The sequence below is a fragment of the Cotesia glomerata genome, linkage group LG1 (assembly GCF_020080835.1).
Source record: "Cotesia glomerata isolate CgM1 linkage group LG1, MPM_Cglom_v2.3, whole genome shotgun sequence".
NCBI classification, from domain to species: domain Eukaryota; kingdom Metazoa; phylum Arthropoda; class Insecta; order Hymenoptera; family Braconidae; genus Cotesia; species Cotesia glomerata.
In genome coordinates, this window is record NC_058158.1 from 31,459,460 (window position 1) to 31,486,218 (window position 26,759).

Genomic DNA, 26,759 nt, shown 5'->3' on the forward strand with positions numbered 1-26,759 from the left:
AGTTAATTTTAAAAAATTCAAGAAATATTTGTCTGGACAATAATTTTTCTTTTTCTCGGTGTAAGTAATTTGGGATTTACAGGATAATTATTTAAATAAATTAACAGACCATTAAGATTACACTTATTATTTTATTTTGTATACAGTAAACACGTACAAATTTACTGCGTAAAAAATTACAAACGTGTATAATCATTAATCATTTATATTTAATCATAATAATAATTATTATTACAAAATCTATGTAATGTGATTGGTAAAAATCCTTGATTGATTTATCACTCGAGCAGTTTGATATATTCTATAGGAATTATTAGATAAATATATTTATATATAGTAAATATAACCGAAGCAGAAACATAATATATTGTTGTGCGTTTCAGCGACCTCGATCCTCGATTGATTGCGGAAGTATTTTTAATTAAAAAACAGTCTTTAACGAAACCCCAGTGTTACGCAAAAATATTTTACATTTTTAAAATCATATACATAACTATAACAACTAATAATTTATAAATGTTCAATTCATACATGTATAATTGATTGATTATAATATAATAATAAAATATTAATAGTTAATAATTATAACATTTTACATAATTTGATTTAATAATTTGGCTTGTAAATTAATAGTTTTATCTGTTGGTCATATATATTTGGTATATTATACTATAATGATAATAATAATAATAATTGCGCGTTATTTTATTGCCGGGTTAATTGACTAAGTTAGTGGAAGGCACGTCTACTTTTTAGAAGGAGCTGAAACAGAAAATTATTGAAACATTTATTAGTGTTTATTTGAATAACTTTGAGAAATAAATGTTTGGCCTTGGGCCCGTAAACTAATTATAATTATCAATAATATAATAATAATAATAATAATAATAATAATAATAATAATAATAATAATAAGTAATGTAAATAAATAAATAAATAATTAAAAAGTGACGTCAGTTTAAGACGGTCAGTTCCATGAACTATGAAGGTCATGAATAAGTAGAGAAGCAAGTTAAAAAACAAGTATGTAAATGAAATCAATTGTCTGCGTTACATCTGTTTTAAATGACGCTATTGTTTGTAAAAATTCTTTAAAAGTTTAAGAGTTTTATTCTTGTGTAAATTATCTTTTTAAATTTCAGCTTTCTTAATATTTAAAATACATATTTGCGTGTTTAAAAGTTTTTTATTATAATAATGACACTAAAAATAATAAATAATAGCTTTAGTACTCAACGGAGAAAGATGAGTGAAGATGAGTCAAAGTAAAAGAATAATAATAATATAGTACACGAAACGCGAAAGTGTTTAGTAAATATTGGTGTGTCTAAAAAAAGTAGGATCCATTTCCTGTTGAAAGTAAATATGTTGATTTAATACCTCGAGGTGGAACTGGAGGCGCCGGTGGCTTTTTTGGGATAACGCCGACGACTCTTGGGTCTTGATCACACGGTTGAATATTCATGTAGTCGTGTAGCACGGGTGCATCAACAACATCTACACCCAAGGGTACATTTTCCACGTGATTTGACTGAATATTAGTGTCTTGGAGATTTACGGGCTCATCTGGGCTATTGTAGTCTTTATTTATTACCTTGTTGAGCTCGGAGCTCATTTGCGATGTATCATCGTCTGTATTATTTTTTTTTATATCACAGGAATTATTGACGTCACTCAGGACATTTTTGAGATCATTTGAATTTGCTGTTGGTGTTATGTTCATGTAATCAAGCGGTATGTGGGTCGGCGGTGATGGCGGCGGCGATGGTATCGATAGTTGATTCATCTCTTTTATTTGTTTTTGACAATCGTTATTTTCATTCAACTCGGGATGGGGTTGTCGTTCTTCGGGAATGCTCATTGGAGGCCCGAATGAATGGTCACATGGGGAGCTCGGGGTTTTTGGCTCCGTAGATGTTCCGTCTGCATTGAAAGCTTAACATAAAAAATTTAAACATGAGTAAAAAAAAATTTCAATGAGAGTTAAAATTTAGGTTTTTTACAATCATTTGTTATAGGAATTTTTTAGCAAATCAATTAAATTCCAACTTCGATAACTCAAGAATTTTTTAAGCGAATTTCTTTAAAACTTAAAAAAAATTTTTTTTTTTAATTCAAAATGTAGACATTGAAAAAAAAATAGGAATAAAGTGTCCGCTGATCTCAGTATAAAAATTTTAAATTAAAAATACAATTAAGACAAAAATTGGAAACAAGAGTATCACTTATTACTAATTTTGTACAAACTTACGATGAACAGGTAGCCCTGATACTGGGAATGCGATGTAATACTGATCTGGAGCTGGTGTCGGATGTCTACGATGTTCATCAATGCAATTAGTCGATGATCTTGGTGACGGAGTGTACCGTAACGGTGAATATCTTCCAGTAAACGGCTTAGGCGCCGGAGGAATTTCATAAGTCATCATACCGCCTTTATCTTCTCTAGAATTGCGAAGCTAAAAGTAAACCATAATTAAAAAAAAAACACTCCAAGATCTTAAACAACTAAAACAAAATAATTAACAGTAAAGTAAAAAGCGTACTCGACGGTCTTCAGTGTCTGAATGAGTTCCACTATCGCCAAGACTAGTTCCACTACACCCGCTGATAACACTCATCCGGCCAGAAGAAGAAGAGCTGGATACACTGTGCAGACTGAGGCTGCTGATAGGTCGCCGGTCACTCAGAGTTCCATTAGACTTATTATCAGTCTTGCTGTGTGTCGACGCAGAATCGTCATCCTGGCTACTGGAAGATTCTTTCGCCTCTTTTTTGCTCTTGGTAAAAAGTTTCTTAAACCTATCAAAGGGCGTCGGAGCTTTCATCTCCTCTTTAATCTTTTTTTGTATCCTCTCGTACTCGTCTCGCATCGAGGCCAACTGTCTCTGTTTATCCTTGAAACTCTGTTGGACGTCATTGCGGTTTCGCCAGTTCTCTACCAGCCTCTCCACCTCAGAAATAGTAAATACGTTATTTTTAAAGTCTGTTATTATCTCAAGAAGCTCGTCTTGAGGTCCAGATGCCTCCCGAGATTTCGTTCCTGGGTACGATGTCGATCGATTCAAGCTTCCGCCCAAATTAGACAAGTTTGTGTTCATGAAGTCTTCACGATTTATTGGGAAGTCTTTTCTCAGCGACTGGGACATTGTCGGTTTCAATGCCATCAGCGGAGCAGTGATAGGCGCGCTTGATAATTTCGGGCCTGTAAAAATGAAACAAAACAATTTAATTAATTATAAATAAATAAATAAATAATAAATAAATATCAAACATGCATCCCTAATTCATAAACATTAGACTGCTTAAAAAAAAGTAATTTTTTTTTTCGTTTTGCAAAATTTTCTCTGAAATAGTTTTTTAAAAAAAAGTTAAAAAAAAAAACTAGAGTTTATAAAAAATTAATATTAATAGTAGAATAATGTATACAAATAAAAAACAAGATTATTTGGTAAAATGGTTATTGTAATATAATTGATATAATTTCAAAACTTCAAAAAAAATTTCAAGGAAGATGATTTGGAGTCAAATTTTAGAATGAGTCGAAAAGATTCACCAAAAAAATTGAAAAACTCTAAAATTTCTTATAAGTTGAACTTTGATCTTAAATAACTTTTAAAAGAGTAAACTTATCAAAGTTGCTAAGGGTTTTTCTTGTAGACCTTTATATTTCCAGTAATAATATGATCGGGTTTTACTATTCTCATTAACCGTTGAAGAGTTCTAAAATTTCAAAGTTCAAAAAAAGATTTTCTTCTGTTATTTAAATAAAAAATATTAATCTGCGACGAGTGACCTTTGAATATTCATATTAAGAGGCATATTTTCTCACCTCGGGATATTTCAGAGAGGATTTTGGAATACAACAAAAAAAAGTAACTTATTTCAAACCAGTCTAATAATCATAAATATACATGCATGTGTGTTAAAAGCTTGTTATAACCGCCGTGATTTAAATCTCACCGGCGGGTTGCATTTTCAAATATCCCTGAAGCGGTAAACTCAGACCATTAGCTTCGAAGTTTACTGGTGGTGTGGTTGGTGAAAATAACGCTCCAACTACAGGTGTTGGTGGCGGTACAATCGAGTAATTCATCTCGCAGGGGTTCGGCGAGGTCGGTGGGTTCGGTGGTGGTAGTTGCGGTGGTGCACACGAAATTGGAGCCGAGGTAATCACTGGCCGGGCTGCTGGTGGCACTAAATAAGCTTCACTGATCGGACGCGGTTGGCAGTAGTCCTCTTTATCCTGCTCAGTGTCCAAGCTGTTTAATTGCGCCGGAGCACTTTCATTACCTGGAAATTGTTTTTAATTATTCTATTATAGATTGTACTGTGTAATATTAGAGCAACTGTACAGTATACAGTAATTAAAACTTCTATAAGTATTAAAAAGAAATTGATTATTTTTTATTTTTACTCACTTGCTCCGCTGCCAGATGTGTTTTCGCTTATTACTTTAAGATAGCTGTACATGTTTGTGAACTCGTTCATTTGCTGTATTGATTAATAGTATCCGGAACATGCAACATAAGAAAAATAATAATAATTGTTATTATTTCACTAGATTAACCTTAATTTTGTGATAATTAACTCAATCAAAATTAAATTTGCTTATTAATTAATACATTAATTTATTTATTTATGGACATTGTTTTAAGTACCATGTAACCCCGAAGCTGATGAGCCAATTTAGCATGACCAGCTTGCTCAGCGAGTTCTGCCGGTGTCAATTCGGATACGTTTTTCAAATCACATGCCACTTCGCCCCCAGGACAATCGAGCAATTGCCAGGCAAGTTTTTCTAGACCAAAACGGGCTGCGAAGTGAAGCAATGTTGGATATTCTTCTTGACCTAGAATAAAATAAAAATAAAAATTTTTTAGATTCAAATAGAACATAAAAATATCAAGAGCTAAAAGAAGAAAATGTACTAACTTATAGTATTTTTTTGCAACGGTGCGGAACCACTAGGCGTTGCTAAAAGATTGAAGCGCGGAGGTACATTTTTTTGAAATGCATGAACCATCCAGTTGTCAAGCTGCTCTCTGTCTCCTGAGCTGAATCCAAATGTCTGTGAAAATAATTAATTTGATTAATTAATCTAAAGTTTAACATCAAGCCCGCAAAATTAATTGGGATCAAACACTGAGTACTAGGACGAGTGAAATGTTGAATTAAATGAATGAGATTAAGCAATTACCTGACACATAAACTCCAGGGGATTATCGTGTGCTCTTAGAATCTGATCCAACTCTCTGAGTCTGCTTTCGCACTTGACTTGACGGACTCCCTGAGGTATTCCATTTACGATGATTCTCACGCCGACAAGCATCGATACCTCTAAACACTTTTCTGGAATAGAAAACTGCAACGTATAAGGATTTCGTTTTTTCACTTGGGTTATTTCTCTTCCCTCTCCGCAACGATCTACAATCACGTTGAAAGTGTCTTCAGGTCTCAGAGGGTCGTTCAGAATTGCCAGTACTCTGTTCTGGCCCTGTAAAAAAATTACAAAGTGAAAATTGAGTTATTAAAATTCGAAAGACATTGACATTGATTGGTTACAGAAAATTTTGAAAAACAAAAATTAAACAATAGTTCGATAATTACAAACCATTTTAACTTTTTTTGGATGAACGGAGAAAGTTGTTTTATCGCTCTTCAAAGCAGCTGACGTGGTGGATCCTAAAATAGCAACCGCTGCACCCAAAAACTCTCCCACAAAAGTCTCATCTTGATCCTTGACGAAAAACTTTCTCCACTGTGAGTAAGTAATAAGCGCAGTCTTTTGGCATTCAGTCAAATGTCCGTCATGGACACCCAGCATCATTGCAAGGACCCGTTCCGGCGCCAATTGTTTGGCCAAAGCGGACGCCTGTTCCGGTTTATTCGATGCCTTTTCCAGTAAAATTGGACACACGACTATTATTTGCAGACGTGCTTTGGAAATTTTATCCTGTACCGTAGTTGAAACTGCCGTTGCGTCCTCAATCGCCACGTGTCTCACCCTGAATTTAACAACATTCCCAATCAATTACAAAAATAAATAAGGATGATGAAATAAAGTCAACAAGGAACAATCAATCATTAAACAGTAAATTTTTAAAGACAGAAAGCCGAGTTTCTATTATTTGATTGTGAGAAGTAACAAATTATTTGAGTTAACACGCAAAGTTTACAACAAAAAGTTAAAAGGGATGATTGTAGATTTATGAAATGAAACTAACTTGAAAGGCGGGCGTCCCTGCTGTCTGCTGATTTGCTCAAAGCAGGCAGTGAGGTAATTGACCCACAGCGCGGATGCTTCGCTGTCTTTACTGGAAATGAACACAACATCTTCTCTTTCTTCCATTAGACTGGCAGCGTTAGTACCCTCAATTTTAGTGCCACCGCTTCTGCTCCGCGAGCCTGCAATTAAATAATTAAAAACGAAAAATAAACAGTGCATTCTTGTAATTATAATTTATTTTTACAATGACAATAATAATTATTATTATATTGAACCGAGATAATTATCTGGCTGTACAAAATAATTAATGAGATATGCCAATCTACAATATAAAAGATGCCTTTTAAATCCACTGATTAATTACTCCGAGGACTCTGGAGATTTTTATCAGTCAGCTTTGTCATTATTACGATGCCGAGGAGAGATTTTTAAATGAAAAAATACTGATATAATACATAATATTTGATTAAAAAATTTTTATTTTCATACTGTTATCGTTTATGAGGGTGAAATAAATTCCCGACGGATGTGCCACTCCCGTCTGTACCGGGTAGGAACTGTTGGTGTATCAACACGCGGGTCATTTAACTCGTATGATAATTGAAACGTGTTTGCTCAGAACTATGAATTACATACTATTATTACCATTAATGCCTGACGTTATGTTAGTTGGATTAATATTTACATTTAATATTTATTAATTCGTTTTTTTTTGCTTTCTGGAAGGTTGTTTGTTTATTTATCGATATGAAGCGTATAATGGAATTAAATATAAAATAGAAAATTTGAAATTGAATATAAAGATAAATAAAATAAAGAAAGCAGCCTAGTAGTGGAGAGAACTAAACAGACTCTTTGCTTTTCTTGTCATTCATATCTTAGGGCAGCGGCAGATGGGTTTATTTACTCATTTCTTAACAGGCATGAGAACAAAAAAAATATTGTTATTTTTAGTGTATGTGTAGAAGCTCGAGGTGTACTAACTGTTGTACTTTTAGTTATTTATTTATTTTATTCCCTTATGTTATACACTTATGTATACATTTTATGAGTGAATGCATTTCTCCTGTATATACAGTATAGCACTGGGTGGCTTTCACGATTTGGCCGTATGTAACATATAAAGTATAAGTGTAAGTACGTAGTATTGTGTGTAATAAAGTTGGATCACTTGGACGATACTCGCGAGTCTGGATGAGAGTGGGATTGAGATATCGATAACATTAACAAAAGACTCATTGTAATGGGGAAAAAAATTGAAAAAAAATAAAAAAAATGATGTACGGAGTTAGTAAGAATCTTTTGTGCGTATGAAAGAAGTATTTTATTGCTTTATTTCATTACTGGTTTATGTAATTGTAATTGAATGAAAAAAATTAAATATTTATCAGCGAAAATATTTAAGATTTATCTATCGGACTTTCTGTTCCATATGAAGCGATTTTATGAATGAAAGAAGAAATAAATCACTCACGTGTCACTAGGCCAGACAGATCAAGGAAGTCCGGCCTGCGTCGTCTTCGCGATCGCGGAGTTTCACATTTAAAACTTGTTGGTATACTTTCCGTAGATGAAATCATTTTTTTTACTTAAATCTATTGATGTTCTATTTTTACGTATTTTTTATTGCTTGTATACGTTGTAAAAAAAAAATTTATAACCACTGTTAAGTCTATACAGTAGGAGTTGTGACGGAAGAATAGTGCAAGTTCAAAGCTAAAAGTGCTAACTCCGGATGCGGATTTCAAACTGTCCAACAGTTAGAGGGCTCGATAAAATTATCCTCCTGGTAAACCGTCAAATCGTGACGTATACTATTGTATTGTGTTGGATTTTTTTTTTTTTTTATTGGTCGAGACATGCCGGCTATACCACGAATTGGGCGATGCCCATAATAATTAATTGAGTTGTCTGTGGCACATGATTAGAATTTAAAAATAGTCTACCGACACTTAATACTAATATTTATTTTTATTAAAAAATTTTTTATTGTATTATCATCATCATCATCATCATCATCATCATTATTATTATTATTATCATTATTATTAAAAAATAAAAAAAAACTAATTTTGTAATTTTTTTATAATTATGTAAATTATTATTATTATTATTAAATTATTATTACAAAAATAAAAATTGTCGCGTGTCGTTTACATTTAAAATTATTATATCCATGACATACTTATTTTTATAAATTGCAAAAACCTACACCTACATTAATTTAGAAAAATATAAATAAAAATAAATAAATATATCTTATACTTAATTACATTACAGGAAATTAAATTAAATTAACAATAATAGTAATAAATAGCGTAAAAAAATAAAATTTACCAAAATAAGCGATGCTGCGTTCAGCATATCGATTTTCATCTCTTATTCGCATTTTCTCGCGTGACACGAGACACAATAACAACACAAAATAGACGTATGATCTCTACGAACTTGTGATCCTTGTAACAAGCACTGAGGACTGTTATACTACTGTAGCTGAAACCGGAGGGTAGTGTGGATGTATATGTACTATTATCATATATATCTCACTCCCTTTCTCAAGTTTCTCCGAACGTCAATGAGCTAAGAGCCGTCGAGCTAAAGAGCTAATGTAAGAGAGCTTCTGCAAACGTCTTGCATCTCTTCAATTTGAACGAAACGAGCCAATTAACGTTACTAACACAACTGTTGCTTTCTCTCTTGCAATCATACCACTCATTAACGTCTCGTCGATTAATTAACTCATCAGCTTACTTATTTTTAACTTTATTTTCGCAACACATCTATTCTTGTATTATCTTCCTTAATTTTTAATTAAAAACAATGCCACTGATTACAAAAATTTTAAATATATTCACAATTTATTTTGACAACTGAATAAAAAATAAAAAACCGCAGTCGATAATTAGGCTCTTAGTATTATTATTATTATCATCATCATCACTATTATTACCCTCCTTTTTTGGAGTATGTAAATAATAATAGTTCCTTTATGGTATGGTGTCGTTAGATACCGTATTTTATTTCGGTGGGTCAGTAGACTATACCAAGAGAATGTTACACGCGGAATGAACTATAAATCGTCTGAAAACACGCGGAACAAAGGGTCGAGGAAGGGCGGGAGCAAATAAGCGCGCCGTTGCGTGCGCACGCCCAATCCTGCGCAATAGATCATTCATCTCGTCGGTCAGAGCGTTTTCTATAATGGCTTTTATTTCAGATAAAATAAAAATATTCTACACTCATCTCATCATTCCATTCAATATTATATTAGTCATAACTCATAACTTAGATTCATAGAAAACGTTACTATTTAGATTAGAAATGTCTTGACATGACCAGTAACTCAAACTATTGAGAAATTTTACCTAAAGCAAATACAGGACAATAAACACTCTGTATGTCAAGATAAAATACTTCCATAGAAATTTTCTATTTTCTACTCAGTACTGTTCAAACTCGATACCGCAAGTATTATATCTGGAAATATAAAGTTTATTTACCTCGAAAAAATAATCTACAACTTACAACTAAATTTTTTTTTTTTCATTTTTTGTCTACGCTTGGAGATATTACACTAAATAGTGGTCGTAAAAAGTATAACTGCTCGCGTAGAAATATGAATGAATAATGTAATTAAAATTAAAAAATTAATATTAATATTTTTAGTTAGAAATTTAATGGGCTAGAGTACAGTAAGTCCATTGACTGCCTAAATCCCCCTAAAAGTTAGCCAAATGGTAACCCGCTAACCGCGGTGGGATTCGACCAGCTTCCTGTCTTTTTCGTTATCATTATTATTATTATTACTATTGTTGTTATTATTATTGGTATACATGTTTATCTGGATGAATGTATGTTTGTGTAGGTAATAAAGGGAACAAACGTCTTAGAAATTGAATTTCGGATGATGCTCATACTCAAGCATCTCGTATTTCCGTCGACGGCTGAGCGTTTGATGATACGGTTCACTGCTAAGATAATGTAAGCAAAATAAAATTTATAAAATAAAATTAACTTGCTTTAAGTTATAGTCAATGTATGGAAGAAAAATATACAGTCTAGAGTCTGGAGTTTTGAAAACGGAAAAAAATCTTTCCTCAGATGTTTATTTTTGGTTGGATAAATAATTAGTGATCATATCGGTTCTTTCGTGAAATTGGGTACAAGGGTCAATAGTACGCTGTGTACATTAGTAATGTTTGTAGATATACATATATAGGATGAGGCTGTTATTTTATATACTGTACTGTGTGTAGCTGGTCCCTTTTGGCTTAACGCTAAAATTGACGTTCAATTAGAGAATTAGACCGGCCGAGAGTCGGTGAATCACTGAATGTAATTCTACAAATTAAAATCGAGCAATATTAAATATAATACAATAAAATCCATTCATTTTATTTTATTATGATTATATAATTATAACGGATTGTGGTGCACAGAGATTTAATATTAATTAAAATAGCGATTGTAATTGCGCAACGCGAACAATAGATGCAATAATAGAACTCTGGAAAATAATAAAAGTATATTTTGATTATAATAAAGGATTTTCGAGTGATTATGATAGTAAGCTTAGGCATGTGCTGACGCGATTCATATCTGGATTTTATTTCTATAAATATAATTCACTCGACGTAGCTAAATATGAGTACAGTAGTATAAAGCGGTGAATATAATAAAAAGGGATATTAGCTTTAACTTGATGCTTGACTCTACGCTCAATCTGCTCTACTCTGATTTCATTAAATTTTTTTGTCTAGTGCTTACTCTCGGGTTAATGCTTGTAAGTGATAATTTATAAGATGTAATAAATATATGTACATAATAATAATAATAATGGTGATAATGATAATAATAAATAAAAATATATGGATATGGATATGGATATACATGTGGATGTCGGTATTAATGCGTTCCTTGTCTCCATCCGACCGAATACTCAGTCTGAATCATGATACATTGACGAGTGATTTAATTTTAAAAATAAAATTCCGAAATTTTTTTTCTCTACATCGAGGAGAAAAGCTCGCAGTTATAAAAAGAAAGTCTAGGTTTAGTTATTGTATGTTGCGGTATATGTCGAGTAGATTTAAGCGCATTGGTATTAACTGATTTACTTTTTTTTTAATTGAAGAATTTTATCGTGGAATTGCTATTATAAAACTCGGTTAATTGGCAGTTACTAATCGATCTTATTCGACCAATAAGGACAATTATATTATGAAGGTCGTTTGATTGAATATTCATTTTATTCAATTAGTTTGAATGCGAAATTTATGAGTTTATGAGAAGAGAAAGATTATTGATGTTAAATTAATCTTGGGAATATTATTTAATATTAAAAAATTGAATTAAATTTTCAAAAATTTAATTTATCTATAAATAAGGAATAAATTTCATCATGAATAAGGATAAATTTTCAATTAAATATAGTAATGAATAATCTAAAAAGTAAATAAAAATTCTTGGTTATAATTTTAAAAAATAATTTTTTTTTTTTTTCAATTTTTAATCTGTATTCATATTATAAAAAATTCTTCAAAATTATTTGGTCACTATGCAATGCAAAAAATACTCAAAAAATTTTTTTTATCAAAAAATTATAAACTTTTAACATTTAAAAAACAATAACATTAATGTTCTCATAAAAAATTCCAAAAAATCTTAATATTCATAATTCATTCATATGTTTATATTTTATTTTTGCTTCTCCCAATAATATTTAAAATTTTCTATCCTATAAATTTTCCTTCTTTGTTCATATTTCAAAAAAATATTTAGATATTAAAAAAGAAAAGATCCACATTTATTTAACAAACAATAAATATAAATTTACCGTGTTATCGATTTTGACGCCACTTAGCTTATCACCTTATCACACGTTAATCTGGTTTTAGTCTCGTAGGTCGAGAAAACTTTCTAACATCCCACATCCCCAGAAGAGAAGTACCATGCACTCTTGTATAAAGCCCAGAAAGTAATACTACCATACTTTTCTAGCATAAATAAGTAGATGAAGTATAGAGTAGTATAAAGCATGACGTATATATAGAGATATGTATATATAATAGTACCGCAGATGTACGTCGGGACGTGGGTGGTTTTTACCAACGTCTGACGAATATTAAAAAATAAATCCTCCATAAGAGCGAGAGAGCACGAAAATATTATGAACTCGGATCAGTATAAAAATAATAACAACAACAAAAAAATAAAAACAATGGAAAATTAAGATATATCTCTTGGATTACCCTTCTTACTGCAATATTGCACCGTAAACTTTTGTAACAATGCCAACAATTAGAGATGTAAATGTCGGACGACAAACACGTCTACACTCTAAAAAAGTAAATTTGTCTGAGTGGCTAAAATTTAAGTCTTGAAAGAAGTTTAAACTAAAGCATAAAAATAAAATAAAAAATATATGGAGCATTAAAATAAAAAATATAAATGGGAACGATGAATTTTAGCCATTACTGTTAATGTACGAGTAACGATTTGCAGAGTGCAACGATCGTTCTGTATACTTGTATTTTATGTATTTAAATGCATGTATATATGCACGATATATGTACGATAGTAAATAGTCAGTAGAAATATATATATATATATATATATATATATATATATATATATATATATATATATATATATATAAATGAAAATAAAAAGAAGAGAGTGAAGAAAATAGAGAACATTACGTGTGATGCAGGAAAAAAATACGACATCGCCGCGACAAAAATAATGAGAAAGCTTATAAAAAAGCTGATTTAGTCAGGGGTGTGTCAAAGTCTCGGTTAAGGTCTGCTGCACCGAAATATCATGATTAATATTTGTTACACATTTAAATTAATATTCTACGAAACTAAATAAATCTTGTATGTTATAATTATTTATTTCCTTCCGCTACAAATTAAAAAGTATCATGTGATAATTATCGTCGGTATCAGCTACTTACCATCTTTAATTAATATTAAAATTTTTTTTAATAATAGTTTGCCTATAGTTGATCAACATAGACTCATTTTCTCTTTAGTTCATGAGTTTTTTCAATGTTTGTAAACTTAATTTTAATCAACTGAGGTCTTTTTAAGAATTTTCTTAATTCAAGTATAATATTTTTGGTAATTACGCCAAAATGGAGCTTAACTTATTTTTGGCCATAAAAAATCAAATAATGAAGTTAACAAATTTTTTTTTATTTTGATCTTCGTAATTGATCTATCAATCCTTAAATAAAAATTCACATAATTTTATTTTCACATTTTTATCTGTCAATTAAAAAGAAATAAATCTGTTGAATTTTCCTTTGAAATTTTTTAGCAATCCATTTATGAAGTATCATACTTTGTCTTTTCTATTTTTTTTTCTCAAAGATCACTTCCGCATAATTATCTTTCTTTCTTGTTTCAAAATGAAACAAGATGGTCAAATTTTTCGACTTGATAATTGATATTAGAAAAAAATAAAAAAAGTCAAAACAAAACCACATAAAAGTGAAAATAAAATAAATGAAAAAAGTGGAAGAATTTATCTCGGAATAAAAGATTAATGGATGTTACATGGATATATAAGTGATGGAGAGTTAGCTTCCGGTTCGCCGAGCTATCGTCGGTGCCGGACATCGTGGATTGAGCTATCAAGTTATTACTAAGTCCGTGTTATATGTATTTGCGAACCCAAAGTGTCAAGAGATAACTTTCGACGAGATTACCCTCGGCAGAGTCGAGAATAATTTTGGTCTCTACATTAATTTGGTAGTTTATTTGTAATGAGAATGAGGAAGAGCCTGTCTATGTCTATGTATGATCTGTCAGTCAGTTTATGGGTCTACGAGCCTATGACTTATCAGTCGGTGTGATTATCACGTAAAACTTTCCTCACATGCACGTGTTAGATTCACACGCACATTCCCGGGTAATCTCCGGATATCACGCGATACTTCTCTTAACTGTACTGTACGGCACGAGTGGTTGTTATTATTAAATAGAACTGTCTTTTATGTTATTACACAAGATGAGTTGTACATAGTAAACAGTTTTGTTTAAGACGACCAACGATTATATATAAGTATTTGTGTGTTTATATACATAATATTCTATATATTATATCAAGTATTGATACGGGGAGATTAAAGATTCCATGGAGGGACTTCCTTTAACTCCTGAAAGATGTGACCGGAAATTACCTTTCTATCAGGAAGCTTTACACGTGTTTCTCCTCCAGCTTAAATCGTTTGGATTTTTTTTTATTTTCTCATTTTTTATTACACTTAACGCGTAAGGAAATAAAAATTAAGTGCACTGATAGAAAATTTATGTTGACTCAAGAGATATTTTCTTGATCTAAAAATTTATTTTGGAAGACAAATGATTATTTTGCTTTAAGAATTTCTTGTCTTGGTTTAGATTATCTTGGCTTAAGAGCTATATTATTTTCAATCGATACATTTAAGTTTTTCAGTCAAAATAACATTATCGTTACAAAGCTTAAAATAATTCATCAAAGTATATTTCAAAAACTAAATAGTCTAATTGTTATACCAAAAAAAAATTATTTCTTGGAAATAAGTAAATTAATTAATGACTCAAAAAAAAGCCATTCTTAACACAAGTCGGTAACACCTTGAATCAATGTTATCGCCTATCTTGAACCAAGAGACAAAAATTCTTGAAAGAAATATATCTATATTTAGTTTCAAGAGTTCAAGTTTTGAAGAAAAAAAGTTTCTTGAATCAAGATTGTTTTTCTATCAGTGTGCTATTAATTTTAGTTACTTTTCCGAGGATTTGTCGTTGAATTTGCCCAGGGTTGTAAAGAGTAAAAATGAAGGTCTAATATCTAGTCGCCGATATTACTTTATGGTATAATAAAACCGACACATCCATAACTAAACTCTGGTTATCGTTTTTACAACACCAGTCACGTCGACAATAGCGCCCAACCGATCCGATTTACCACCGGAAGTTCATTTTATGCGTGTACTTCCATCTAAGGATATGCATTTCATAACAGTTAAAATATTGATTGAATATTAATTTTTTGCATAATTATTTCATAATATGTGTTTTAATAATGAGAAATATTTTATTGTTTTCATTTTTTAATCTAAACATTTTTATTCAAATATTTTTATGTTTTATTAATAAAAAATTAGATTTTATCTCACAGTTTTTTTTTAAACTATATTTTCTTTAAAATATACTTCGGCTTTTTTTTAATTATTTTCTTAAAAATTTTTTCAGACAAAAAAGTTTCTATGAAAAAAAAAAAAAAAAAAAATAAAGTGGTGACAAAATTTTTTCATCAAAAATTAAAAACTATTTATTATTTTATATAAAATAAATTTTAAATATACTTATCTAATAAAATAAAATAAAGTAAACATTTACACTTTCCCGACGATAGTTATATATGTTACATGTATTTTTTTTACCCGTAAAATTTGTGCCTGCGTTCGAAACGGAAGTGTCAGGGTTTATAAAATCCACAGTACGTTATATACGCATGTGTTACTGCGATGTGTATAACCAGAACCTGCACAGCTTCCGTTATTACTTTTAGCTGGAATTTTAAACAATTTTATTTGAAACCTTTTCAGCGTAACTATAATAATAATGACCCCAACAATATTACTTATATTAACAAAAAATTATTTATACACATAAAACATAAAATTTATGTCTTGTTTGAATTGTCATAGTAATAAAAAGTAAACAATACTTATTCAATGTCAGAAAATAATTATCGATGCAAAATAATTTATAAACTAACGGTCGAGTATGCTGCTCTTTAATATTCAAAAGGTACTAGCATTTATCTATCGGGAGTTATAAAATAAAATTTATGCAATTCGATTTTTAAAACGGGAAACAAGAAGAAAAAGAGCTGGTGGATGATAGATTCAATCGAGGCTGAGAGTAGTGTAGAACATTTCGTGAATATTAACTACATGACTTCCGTTGGTACCATGATAATCTTTCATACTATTTGTATAAATTATCTTTCATTTTCTTCAACACCTTCTCGATAAAGATTTTAAATAAATTTATCATAATTTCCCTATCTTATTACTTATTATACGTTTGATTATCATTATCAGTTAAGCTATACTAAAAAAAAAAATTTGAATCAAGACAAAAAAATCTTAAACCAAGAAGATCATTTTCTAAAATTTCATTGTCTTGAGTCAAGGTGAAAAATTATTAAATCAAATAAAATTTACTTAAAACAACAATTTTTCTCTTGAATCAAATTAATTTTTTTTTCCAGTGTACTGACTCATGACAGATCATTTTTAAATTTATACATATATTTTATAAATTTAAGAGTCACAATTACATCACGCGCCAATATAAGCGAATTAAGCACAAAATTGTTCAAAGACAACAAATTAAATGTCCCTAATTTAATTTATAACGTTTGGTCGAGTGATTTCGGATTGAGATTCGACTATAACCAAGCCTCCTTTGCTTGATGAAAAGGATCTTTGGCTACAATTAGATCAATGCGGGCACCAAGTCATCGTAGTAGCTCCCAAATCATGGGGATAGAAGCTTTCAGGACTAAACTACAAAGAGACGCTCTTCTCTGCTAAAGGGTTCTGTATATTACTCCTATTATTGCTATTATTATTATTATTATTATTATTATTATTATTATTATTATTATTATTATTATTATTATTATTATTATTATTATTATTGTTGTTGTTGTTGTTGTTATTATTATTATTATAGTTATAATTATTATTATGTTGTACTGAGTGCCTATTGCGTTGCACAATACAGAAGCTGTGGACTAGGTCGCAATAAGCGTGCCGGTTCGTGTGCGTGTGATGTGGGACGATCCTTTGTACCATAAAGACTATTATTGAATTTAACACCAACTTGAACTATAATCAAGTGGAAGTAGACTGCTGACGATACTCATCTGTTTAGTCATTACAGTTGACGGGGCATTTGTTCAAAGAATATTTTTTTTAAGTAATTAACATAAGTAAAATATGAGTTTCTTTGAAATGTTACAATTACTTTTTTACTACCCGAAGTTTAGTTTTTTGTCGGAATGAAAATAAATTTTGAACTTCACTTTACTTTGAACTAGAATTATTGACGTGTTTAGTTTATTTTTTTTTTATTTTTTTAATGAATTTTCAAAAAAAGACTGGAATTGAAGCAAAGTTATCCATCAAACTTTTGTTAACTTTAAAACTTTATATGTGGCATGTGGATTAAAGTCAAATTTTTTTACTTTACGCAAGAAGTTTTTTTCAATTCAATTAATTTCATTTTCTTAAGCTTTTTTGCTTTTTATAGTTTTAATCTTTTACTCGCTAATTTTTTTTTATTCAATTTTGCTCATGAATTTTTTTGAATAATTTATATCTTTGTTGTTTTTGTCTAATAAAATTCATTGTATAATTAATTTACATTATTACTTTTTTTTTACTGTCATATCAACATATATTATAGGCGTTGTAAGAATTGAAAATAATGAAATATTAAATATATCAGTTGTAACTGGTTCTAAATTTGATTAATGTAGGCTGTAATAATTTGTTCTACTTCCAAGAAAGTTTTATAAAATGAGTAAAATATTAATTAAATACTAATTCAGTCTTTAAAAATAATTAAAAAAAAAATTTATATATTCCATTCGATTTTAAATCAAATAATGATCAGTTACGCGATTTGTATTTGACAAAATTAATTAAACTAAACAATGATTTGCCATTGATGGATATTATAATTGAATTCAAATACATCTGCACTAAACTCAAAAAGGATATCTTCTATACAGTAGTTACGACCTTTGTACTTAGTGAAACTTTGTACTTATTTCTACACAATACTAATCTATAGTTTTATAATTCCGTAACTTGTCTATGAGAAAACGTCTTTGAAAAATTATGACACTGAAATCAGTGCATCTGACTATTTTATAATTTTATTCAAGTATAAATAAATTTTAAGAAAATATTTTTATTATTAGAAAATTGCATTCATATTTTTTCAAAAATTCTACCTCTAAAAATATTAAAAACAAAATTTATTATGCTATTATAAATTAATAAAAATTTGGAAGTTACGGCGTTTTAAAATGGGACAGTAAATTTTCAAAATTAATCAAGAAATCATAATTAAAAAATAAATAAATAAACTAACCTTTACTTTTATGTTTTTTACATTTGCCAGTCTTAGAAATCTTTCCACAATCAACTTGATCAACAGGAATAGGCGGTGCCAAGGTATCGGGTTCTCTGATAAAGCCTTCAGTCTGAATAACAGCGCCTCGCCGAGTAATTAAATTCTGGTCCTTACTAATAAAATTACTGCTACACCCAATAGAGTGTCTTCTTGTGGCAGATGTGCCAGGCTTTGGTAAGGTCGCCGATAAATTATAGTACCTCGCATCACTGGTACCCAAAAAAACCTCGCCAGTATCAGTATCTTCGTCGTCGTTATCTTCGTGGTAACGATCTCGATTGCCATTACCGTTACCATTAGCATTAGCCCTCCTGATATTATTAGCAGGGTCCTCTCCAGGGAGCCCACAAAAAATCATGTCGTTAAACAGGAGCTCGCTGGCAGACTTTAGGGTTCGCCGTCGATGAGGCCGGCACTTGCGGTCGTGATCCGAGTGGGAGTGCGACCGATGGGGCAGATAGGGCGAGGGTGGAGCCACGTCTGCAGGTCTCGGGTCTCCCTTAAGAATCTGGAGTGTCTTCTCGTTGTCGGTGTTGGCGCTCATGGACCTGAAGAGACTTCGGAAGCTTCTTCTTGTTCCGTTGATGCTTGTGTTCGCGGAATTTGTCGACCGGGACAACATCGGCTGACATTCTTCTGCCGACACGAGGTTTTTGTTATTGTCAGCCATCAATAATGCACACGTTGCTCCTGACGTGCTCGTCGATGTGTTGGTTCCCATCCTCCCGGGTCTTTTTTTGAAAAACGTGACGAAGCTTCGTCCACTTGACCCCGATTCCGCGGCTTCCGATAGCTCTGGGGATATTGAATTCCCCAGCAGTGAAAAGTATGATGGATTATCTGCAGATATATCATTGGTTAATTTTTTATTATTAAAGAATATTGAAATTTGGATAGTATTAAGCAAAAAAGTGCTTAAATTAAGAAATTCTTTTTGTCCTCCATACATTTATTCACCCAACTATAGAACTTTTCTTCTTGATTCAGAAAAACAAAACTCTTCAAAATGATTTTCTTTTTATCGAAGTTTATATTTATATCAAAATGTTTTAAAAAAGTATAGCTACAAAATTAATTATTTCATCTTTATAAATTTTGGTATTGCTTATTTATAATATATATTCAAAAGCCACTTAAGTATTAAATACTTCAGAGAATTAATTTTATTATCCACAATTATAAGTAACATATTTAATTTTGTTTAATTATAAATTTTGAAAATTAATCATGTGCAATGCTCTGAAGTAAAATTTTTACAAGAAATTTTATTATTTACCCTTCACATTTTTTCACTTATTACATAAACTTAAAAATGCAAAATTATAAATATTGGAGTTTTATCTTTGAATTTTCATGCTTAAATTTTTTGACATTAACATAGAGAAATTTTTAATAGTATTTATTTTTGTTTATTATATGAAAATTGAATGATAGATATTAGTAAACTCCTTCATTACTTTGCTCATTATCGAATTTTTTGTTCAAAATTATTCATTCATTGAAAATTTTAGATTTATAAAAAATACTCACATACATACATAAATAAATTTTCCAGCTATCCAAATTTTTCAAAAAAGGAATGTAATACAATAATAATTACTTTAGAATGAAAGTCACGGCATGGAGCCAATAGTAGTAAAGAAACTCCCAAAAGAAACAAACATTAATTTTATATGTTTAATTTTGGAGACTGACACTGAGTGACACGGGATTAAAAGTCGAATTGTGACTCCATACTAAAGGGCCACGATAAAACTACTGTGGGTAGTAATCCAAGGGCCAATTGTATATTCGGTCCCTCATCCCATACCCATATACATGGGACCGAATACAAGATTTAATTTAAAAGTGGGGATAAACCGGACGCTGCATTTCTCTCCCACCCGCGCATACCGCGACAAATTACTTGCTCTATTATTATTGCCGTAACTATTGCTCTAATATAATCTACCTAACCATTTATCAGAGCAGGAGAAAATAAAGACCAGATAGACAAAGAGTTCAAGCGCGTAACATAATAACAGAGTCACCGGAAGCATACAAGATTATAAACACTTGCTATATGACAGTTTTTAAGGCAGCAAAAAAGGAAAAGCCTACATCATTTGTGAGCATTTTTTGTTCCTCTAATTTATTTTTTTTGAGTACATCGAGTCCGGAGTGGAGCGAAAGATTTGTCTGTCAGAAATAATTACTGTAAAAATAAATTTAATCCCCGATCCCGCTCCCCGAGGATTCCAAAGAATCTCAAAAAATAAAATGAATGAAGAATAAAAGAACTAAGCGCTGGTTGCAGTAAAATAAATGATAAAAAAAAAATAAAAGAGAATGCAAATGCAAAAGAGAATATAATATGAAAAAACGCTAAACTTTGATCAAGTTGATCTTCAAAGAAGTAATCCGACAAGTAATTTGAGATTTTAAATTTGTCTGAGTGCCAACAACTAAAAAGTTCCACAAAGGTCGCTATCACTTCTTTTTACTCAAACATTATCTTTTAATTTTAATTTCTCTTGTTGATTTTTAATTCAAGGCTTCAGTGGTCGATTCCGAGTATTTTAAATTTACCAATAATTGCTGATGAGCAAGTAAATAAAACAAAGAATTGAATAAAATAAATATATGTACATGTATGCGTGTAATAGTGGATATGTGCATTGCATATGCCATCCATCAGAAAGTAAATACCGACAGGTATCATCTCTGCACATATATATTACAAAAGGGTACAGAGAAAGAATATAATTTAATAATAATACGTGTTTCAAGTGTCTAGTGTCGCGCCGGCGATGTATGAGAGTGCGTCATACAGGAGATTCGATGTAATATTATGTCTTTTTGTGTATGATACTGTGAATTACATGGGTGTATTATACATATACCTATATGTGTTCATATATAGGTACAGGTATACAGTGAGGCAGTAAATCGATGGGAAAATACAGAAGCGGGTTCTTCTCACAGTGACCGGTTGGTTATATGCGTTTAGGCGTGATCAGCATGCATATAACTGATTTCTCCACTCAGAACGTGGGTGAGAATTAAATTACGTAGAATATAGAAATTATGTATTATATAGATATATGTATGTACTTACCGAGAGCCATTGTGGTATATTTATACGGTTCCTCTTAATTTTCTATTCATAAAATTTTACGGTGGCGATATCCTGGAAAAAAAAAATATTTAAATTTTCCGTGCATAAATGAATAATTTTTTTTCAGGTAAAGTTAACTTGATTGTTCTGTACAAATATTGAGTTTTCGATGTTGGGTTATCATTAGACTGATAAAAATTAAATTTCCCTGAGAAATGCAGATATTGAGATAAAATTTTCAATACTAAAATTGTCCCGGTGGACAAAATATAAATTTCAATAGACAGATATAAAAATATATTCAAATGTACATCTATATTGGATTTATCTATTTTCGCCCAGGGCATAAATGTTTATACATCAAAAATTTTTATCTGCCTTTTACACACTTTTATTTTAAGCAAACAAACATATTTTATATATTTGATGTAAATTATATTTTATATTTTTATGTTTGAAATTTTATTTGAATTATTAAAATAATTTATTCACCACTTAGTAATTTTTTTTTTTTCATTTAAAAAAAAAACACAAACTTAAGCGTTTTTAGCAAAAATAGATTCAATAAATGTCCTTTAGATTTTTTTCAGAGGAACCTGTGCCAAAACTCATTCATCTGAATATTGTTTTTTTTTTTAATAATTACTTTCGTCTTCAAAAATATATATTTTGAAATTATAAAATTACACCTAAACTTGCAAATATCGAAAATTAATACTTAGGATTTCAATTTATAAAAATTTTATTTGAATTTTTTCCTCGAAGTTTCTTTTATTACGACCGAAATAATAACTTAAAAATAACTTTCTTTAAGAAATTAAATTTCATTTTTGGTCAATGAAAAATGCCTAAAAATAAGAGCAAGGTAATATCTCAAGGGCATTTAAAATTTTTCCTTTGATATATTTCTCAAATTATTCAAAGATCTCAAGCATGAATGCTCCATTAATGTTTACAAGAAAAATAGGTCTAAAGAATTAGACGAAAAAATAAAATTCATAAAGTTATTTCATATGTTACAAATATTTATTTCAACATACATAATTCATAAAGTTTTAATGTGCAGTAAATTTGAATATCTTCATACAAAAATTAGCATACATACGTACACTAATTAAAGTAAATTATTTTTTATTGGTCAATATGCAAAGTTATTAGAATAATTGGAATTTTATGAGGCGAAAAATGTGGATTTATAATTCATATAGAGTAATTTAATAATGGAATTAAACGAAATAGATGAAAGTGGACGTATGCAAGATGCAAGGTGGATGCATGGGTTCGTGAATCTCATTCATGTACTAAAATAGAGTTTACACATTAAAATTAGAATGGGTACGCAAGTGTCGCAGATTTCTCAGCTCTACTCGGCTAGATTTTGATCTAGTCCATTCACGTTTGGCTCGAGCTAACTGTCATTATTTATTCTCTTTTCATTCACTGCGAACCAAAAACAAGTACATACGTACGAAACTCGATTCTCTTTCATAAGTTATGTAGTTGGTATTTTTTTGAGAATATTTTTGTTTGTATCGTATCGGGTGAACATGGATGTTTTTTTTATTTTTAGTAGGTTAAACAATAGAAATTCCGTTTGTGGATTGAATGAATAAAAAAAGTTGCTTTATTTGTTTCAATTCGTTCGATTCGAAATTCTCCGAGTTCGCGAGCATGCAAATGGAGAACGGTGTATTTTTAATTCCTCGAATTCAGTCCCGAGTGCGTTAAAGAATGTAAGTACCGTGGTATATGGTACACTGTACTCACGCGGTCTATGTAGAAGAGAATGAGCAAAATAAATGCTCGGGAAATTATAAAATCACGAGGAAGTTTAATGGGTGATACTATTTTCGTAACGGATTTTATGTTTAACAAACAAATTAACTTTTTTTTTTTAATTATTTTTTAACATTATAATTAGGCTGGAAAATTACTACTATTTATAGAAGAAATTTTAATTTTATAAGTAATTTTGGTTCTGTTTCTAATAAACTTTTTTTCACTTACATGAAAAACAAAATAAAAATTTCAATATTGACTGTTTAAGAATTGCAATTTCAAATAATTGATATGGAACAAAAATTATAGAAATATTTTTATGAAAGTTTGTTTATAGAAAAATGAATTTTGAAAATTATCATAAATCATAATTCTTTGAAAATAATTTTTAATCTAATCATAAATTTCCTTTTGATAATTGTTTATACTCTATATATTAATGAATTAATTTATAAAGAAAATTAATTATTTTATCCGTTTTTAAATTAATGATAAATTATGAGTAAAATTAGTGGAATTAGAAGAAAATTAAACGAAAAGAATTAATTAAATTTCTATTTATTTGAATGGCTTATAAAAAATTTATCAAGTTATAATTTGGAATGAGTACATATATATTTATTAGTAAAAAGAATCATTATAATCTATTAATTAATTAAAACCCTAAAATAAAATAATAAAAACGTGATAATTGTTTTGTTAAAAAATGAAATAATATTTTTAGTGAAACCGATAAACTGTTAAGGGATGGTTGCAGTATGTTCAGCACGTGCTATTAATCCTTAGCGGATATGAAGGGACTCTCGTCGTTCGTCGGAAGAAAAGAAAGATTTAAAAAAAAACTAAAATAGAATAAGTATAAGTATAAGAATTTCCTGACATTCGGACCCCCAGCGCAAGGGTGTCGAGTAATTGACACAGGACCCAAGGCTACACACATACACACACATTTGCCACCAGAGGTCGCGTAAAAATAAGCAAGCAAGAAAAAAAATATATAAATAAATATAAGTATTCGTATAATTAAAAGGGAGTGAATAGAGTGAGACAAAGCCTTGCACCTGCATATAAATTTTTTTTTAACCTCCCACTACAAGAAGCTTCCGGTGTAACGCGTGCCCTTATTAACTTTATTCGCGCACGCGTCATGCCTCCGTAGCTTCTCCTGAATCGTGATTACCGTGAATTTTTATTTTAAACCCAATCAAAGTTCACTATTTTACCACTCACTTTTTCAAAACATAACTTCTCATTAATTTTTTATCTCGACATTGATCTTATAGTTTATCATAATATTTTTTTTTTTAATTTGATAATTAGCTCGTAAATAAATTAAATTAGATCTCGATAATAAATTTTAAAGAATAAAAATAAAAATAGAAATTTTTATGTTTTATTATGATTATTATTTTTATTTTTATTATTTTCATTTATTTACTCATCCATTATATTTGTATATACACAGTTATAAAACGATCAATGACTGTAGGTACAAGTAATAGAACTTACAAATAAAGAAAATTGATGTCTTCAATCCCCTTTATTTTATTCACTACAATGACTACGATAACAACCGTATTTCCTTTTGCCCGACATGATTGTCTTGTTTCAATCATTGCACATTGTAAATATTATTAAAATATATTAAGTGGTCATGTCATCTAAACACAAATACTGAAAAATATGACTGACATATTATGCATAATAGTTAATATACGATACAGTATAATCCAACGCATGTCTTTACTTTTCAAAATTTCATAACAACAATAAATTAAACGATATCTACTATTGTTGATACTATTGTTTAATAAAGCAAAGTTTCGTCTTCATTTATTTATAACTTTATCAAGCTTTGAAAAATACAATAATCGATCAGCAATATGTACTATTATCTATTTAGCCTTATTATAGTTTCAAAATTTTTTTTGAGTCTTCCAGCAAATGAGTTTTATTTTATGAGAGGACTATTTTATAATAATAATATTCATAAAAAAAATATTTAATTTGAAAAATATATTTTATTTACTCTTGATTTGATTTAATACCAAGAGTAAAAGTGAGATCTAACCTCGGTTTATTTTGCAAGCCAAACTCGAACGTTAATTATATTTCACCGCGACAATTTTATGAAGCCCGAATTTTTTCTCGGCCTTTGTGCATTGGCAACCCATCTGGCAGTGTTCGGCTGTCAGATTTGGTCTATTTATACCGTGTGTACTTTTCAGAAGCTGTCTACGCACAAATACTCTTGCGTGTAAATAAAGCCGCGCTTTACTTAATTTATATACACACAATTTCTATATAATTTACTATAAACCTTTGACTGTCAAAGTTTACATAAATCATTTATTATTAACTCCTCGAGCCTATTTACTGTAAACAATTCATTTCACTAAAAATTATAAAGTTCAAAATTTTTGTATAAATTTCAAATTCTCTGTTTCTAGTTGCAAAATCTTATTAAATTCAAATAATCCCTCAGAAAGTTTTAATTTAAATATAAAAAATAAATGACTTACCATTTGAAGTTTTAAGAGTAAAAATATAAAGGTAACTTCCTTTATTTCATTTTCAATTTATTTATTTAAAAGTAACAAGTCTCCTTGTTGTTTGCTGTCGAGTTTGGCGAGTATTTAAATAGTTGGTGACAAGCTTGTCATGTCTATCTATTGACTACTGTCTGACACAGTGTACTTTGAACTACATAACATTCTAAAGAAATCAAGTCTAGTTTTTCGGGACTTGGACGTTTTTTTTTTTTTTTTCTTTTTTAGACAAGTGCAAGTTAATGTCTCAACAAAAATACCTAAAAAACGGTAGTTTTTCTTTGAATGTTTTGAGTTTAGACTCAAAAAAATAAATTTGAATTGATTTTAGAAGCAAATCATCGTATCTGTGGTTGTATGATAGTAAAATGATGAGTAGCACTATACATACAATACAAAACTATAATATTAGTACTGGAGTAAATAAAAAGTGCGTCTCGCGTGGGTAAACGAGAAGAGAATACGCGGGCACACACGTTCACTCGGCACAGTATACCAACGAACTGACAGACGGAAGAGGAAGGGAAGCTAAAGGGAGCCAAGAAGAACTTGGACATGTGAGCTCTGAGCTGTATAGACTCAAACTTAAACTGTATGTTACTGTATACAACATCAACATAAGTTGAGTTAACGCGGTGCGACGTACACTATAAGTATATATACGTTGATGCTAAATAGAAGGAGAGAAAGAGAGAACAGAAGTAGAGGAGGTGGCAAAGAAGTAGTGAAGAGTTAAATAAGAGCGTGTTAGTTCTGCATCTAGCTTCTTGTTCTTCTTTACTATTTTTGCGCCTTGTAGTTTGTAATGTACGATATAATATAATATAGTACATGTGTAAAAATGTGTCAAGTCGGAGTAGAGTCACCCCTGTCTGGATTGAGCCTCTGGACTTTAT

At 30.1% G+C, this 26,759-nt stretch overlaps 1 protein-coding gene across 4 annotated transcripts; it reads right to left on the bottom strand.

Moving 5' to 3' along the window:
• Nucleotides 1-599: 599 nt before the first annotated feature.
• Nucleotides 600-26,398, bottom strand: LOC123272266 (phosphoinositide 3-kinase adapter protein 1). Of its 4 annotated transcripts, none has more exons than XM_044738980.1 (14): nucleotides 25,837-26,398; nucleotides 21,536-21,607; nucleotides 18,397-19,278; nucleotides 6,228-6,408; nucleotides 5,615-6,008; nucleotides 5,201-5,497; nucleotides 4,936-5,071; nucleotides 4,662-4,852; nucleotides 4,422-4,494; nucleotides 4,009-4,293; nucleotides 2,547-3,205; nucleotides 2,252-2,459; nucleotides 1,381-1,935; nucleotides 600-762 (listed from the first exon to the last, which is right to left on the bottom strand). In XM_044738980.1, exons 2-14 carry the CDS (start codon nucleotides 21,543-21,545, stop codon nucleotides 746-748), a joined length of 3,888 nt encoding a protein of 1,295 aa, XP_044594915.1. In that variant the 5' UTR covers nucleotides 21,546-21,607; nucleotides 25,837-26,398; the 3' UTR covers nucleotides 600-745. The 4 variants fall into 4 exon arrangements, with proteins under 4 accessions (XP_044594915.1, XP_044594902.1, XP_044594908.1 ...); XM_044738967.1 differs by having other exon boundaries at nucleotides 3,964-4,293; nucleotides 25,837-26,397; XM_044738973.1 differs by lacking the exons at nucleotides 21,536-21,607; nucleotides 25,837-26,398 and adding an exon at nucleotides 19,969-20,005 and having other exon boundaries at nucleotides 3,964-4,293.
• Between the last annotated feature and the right edge of the window lie 361 nt (nucleotides 26,399-26,759).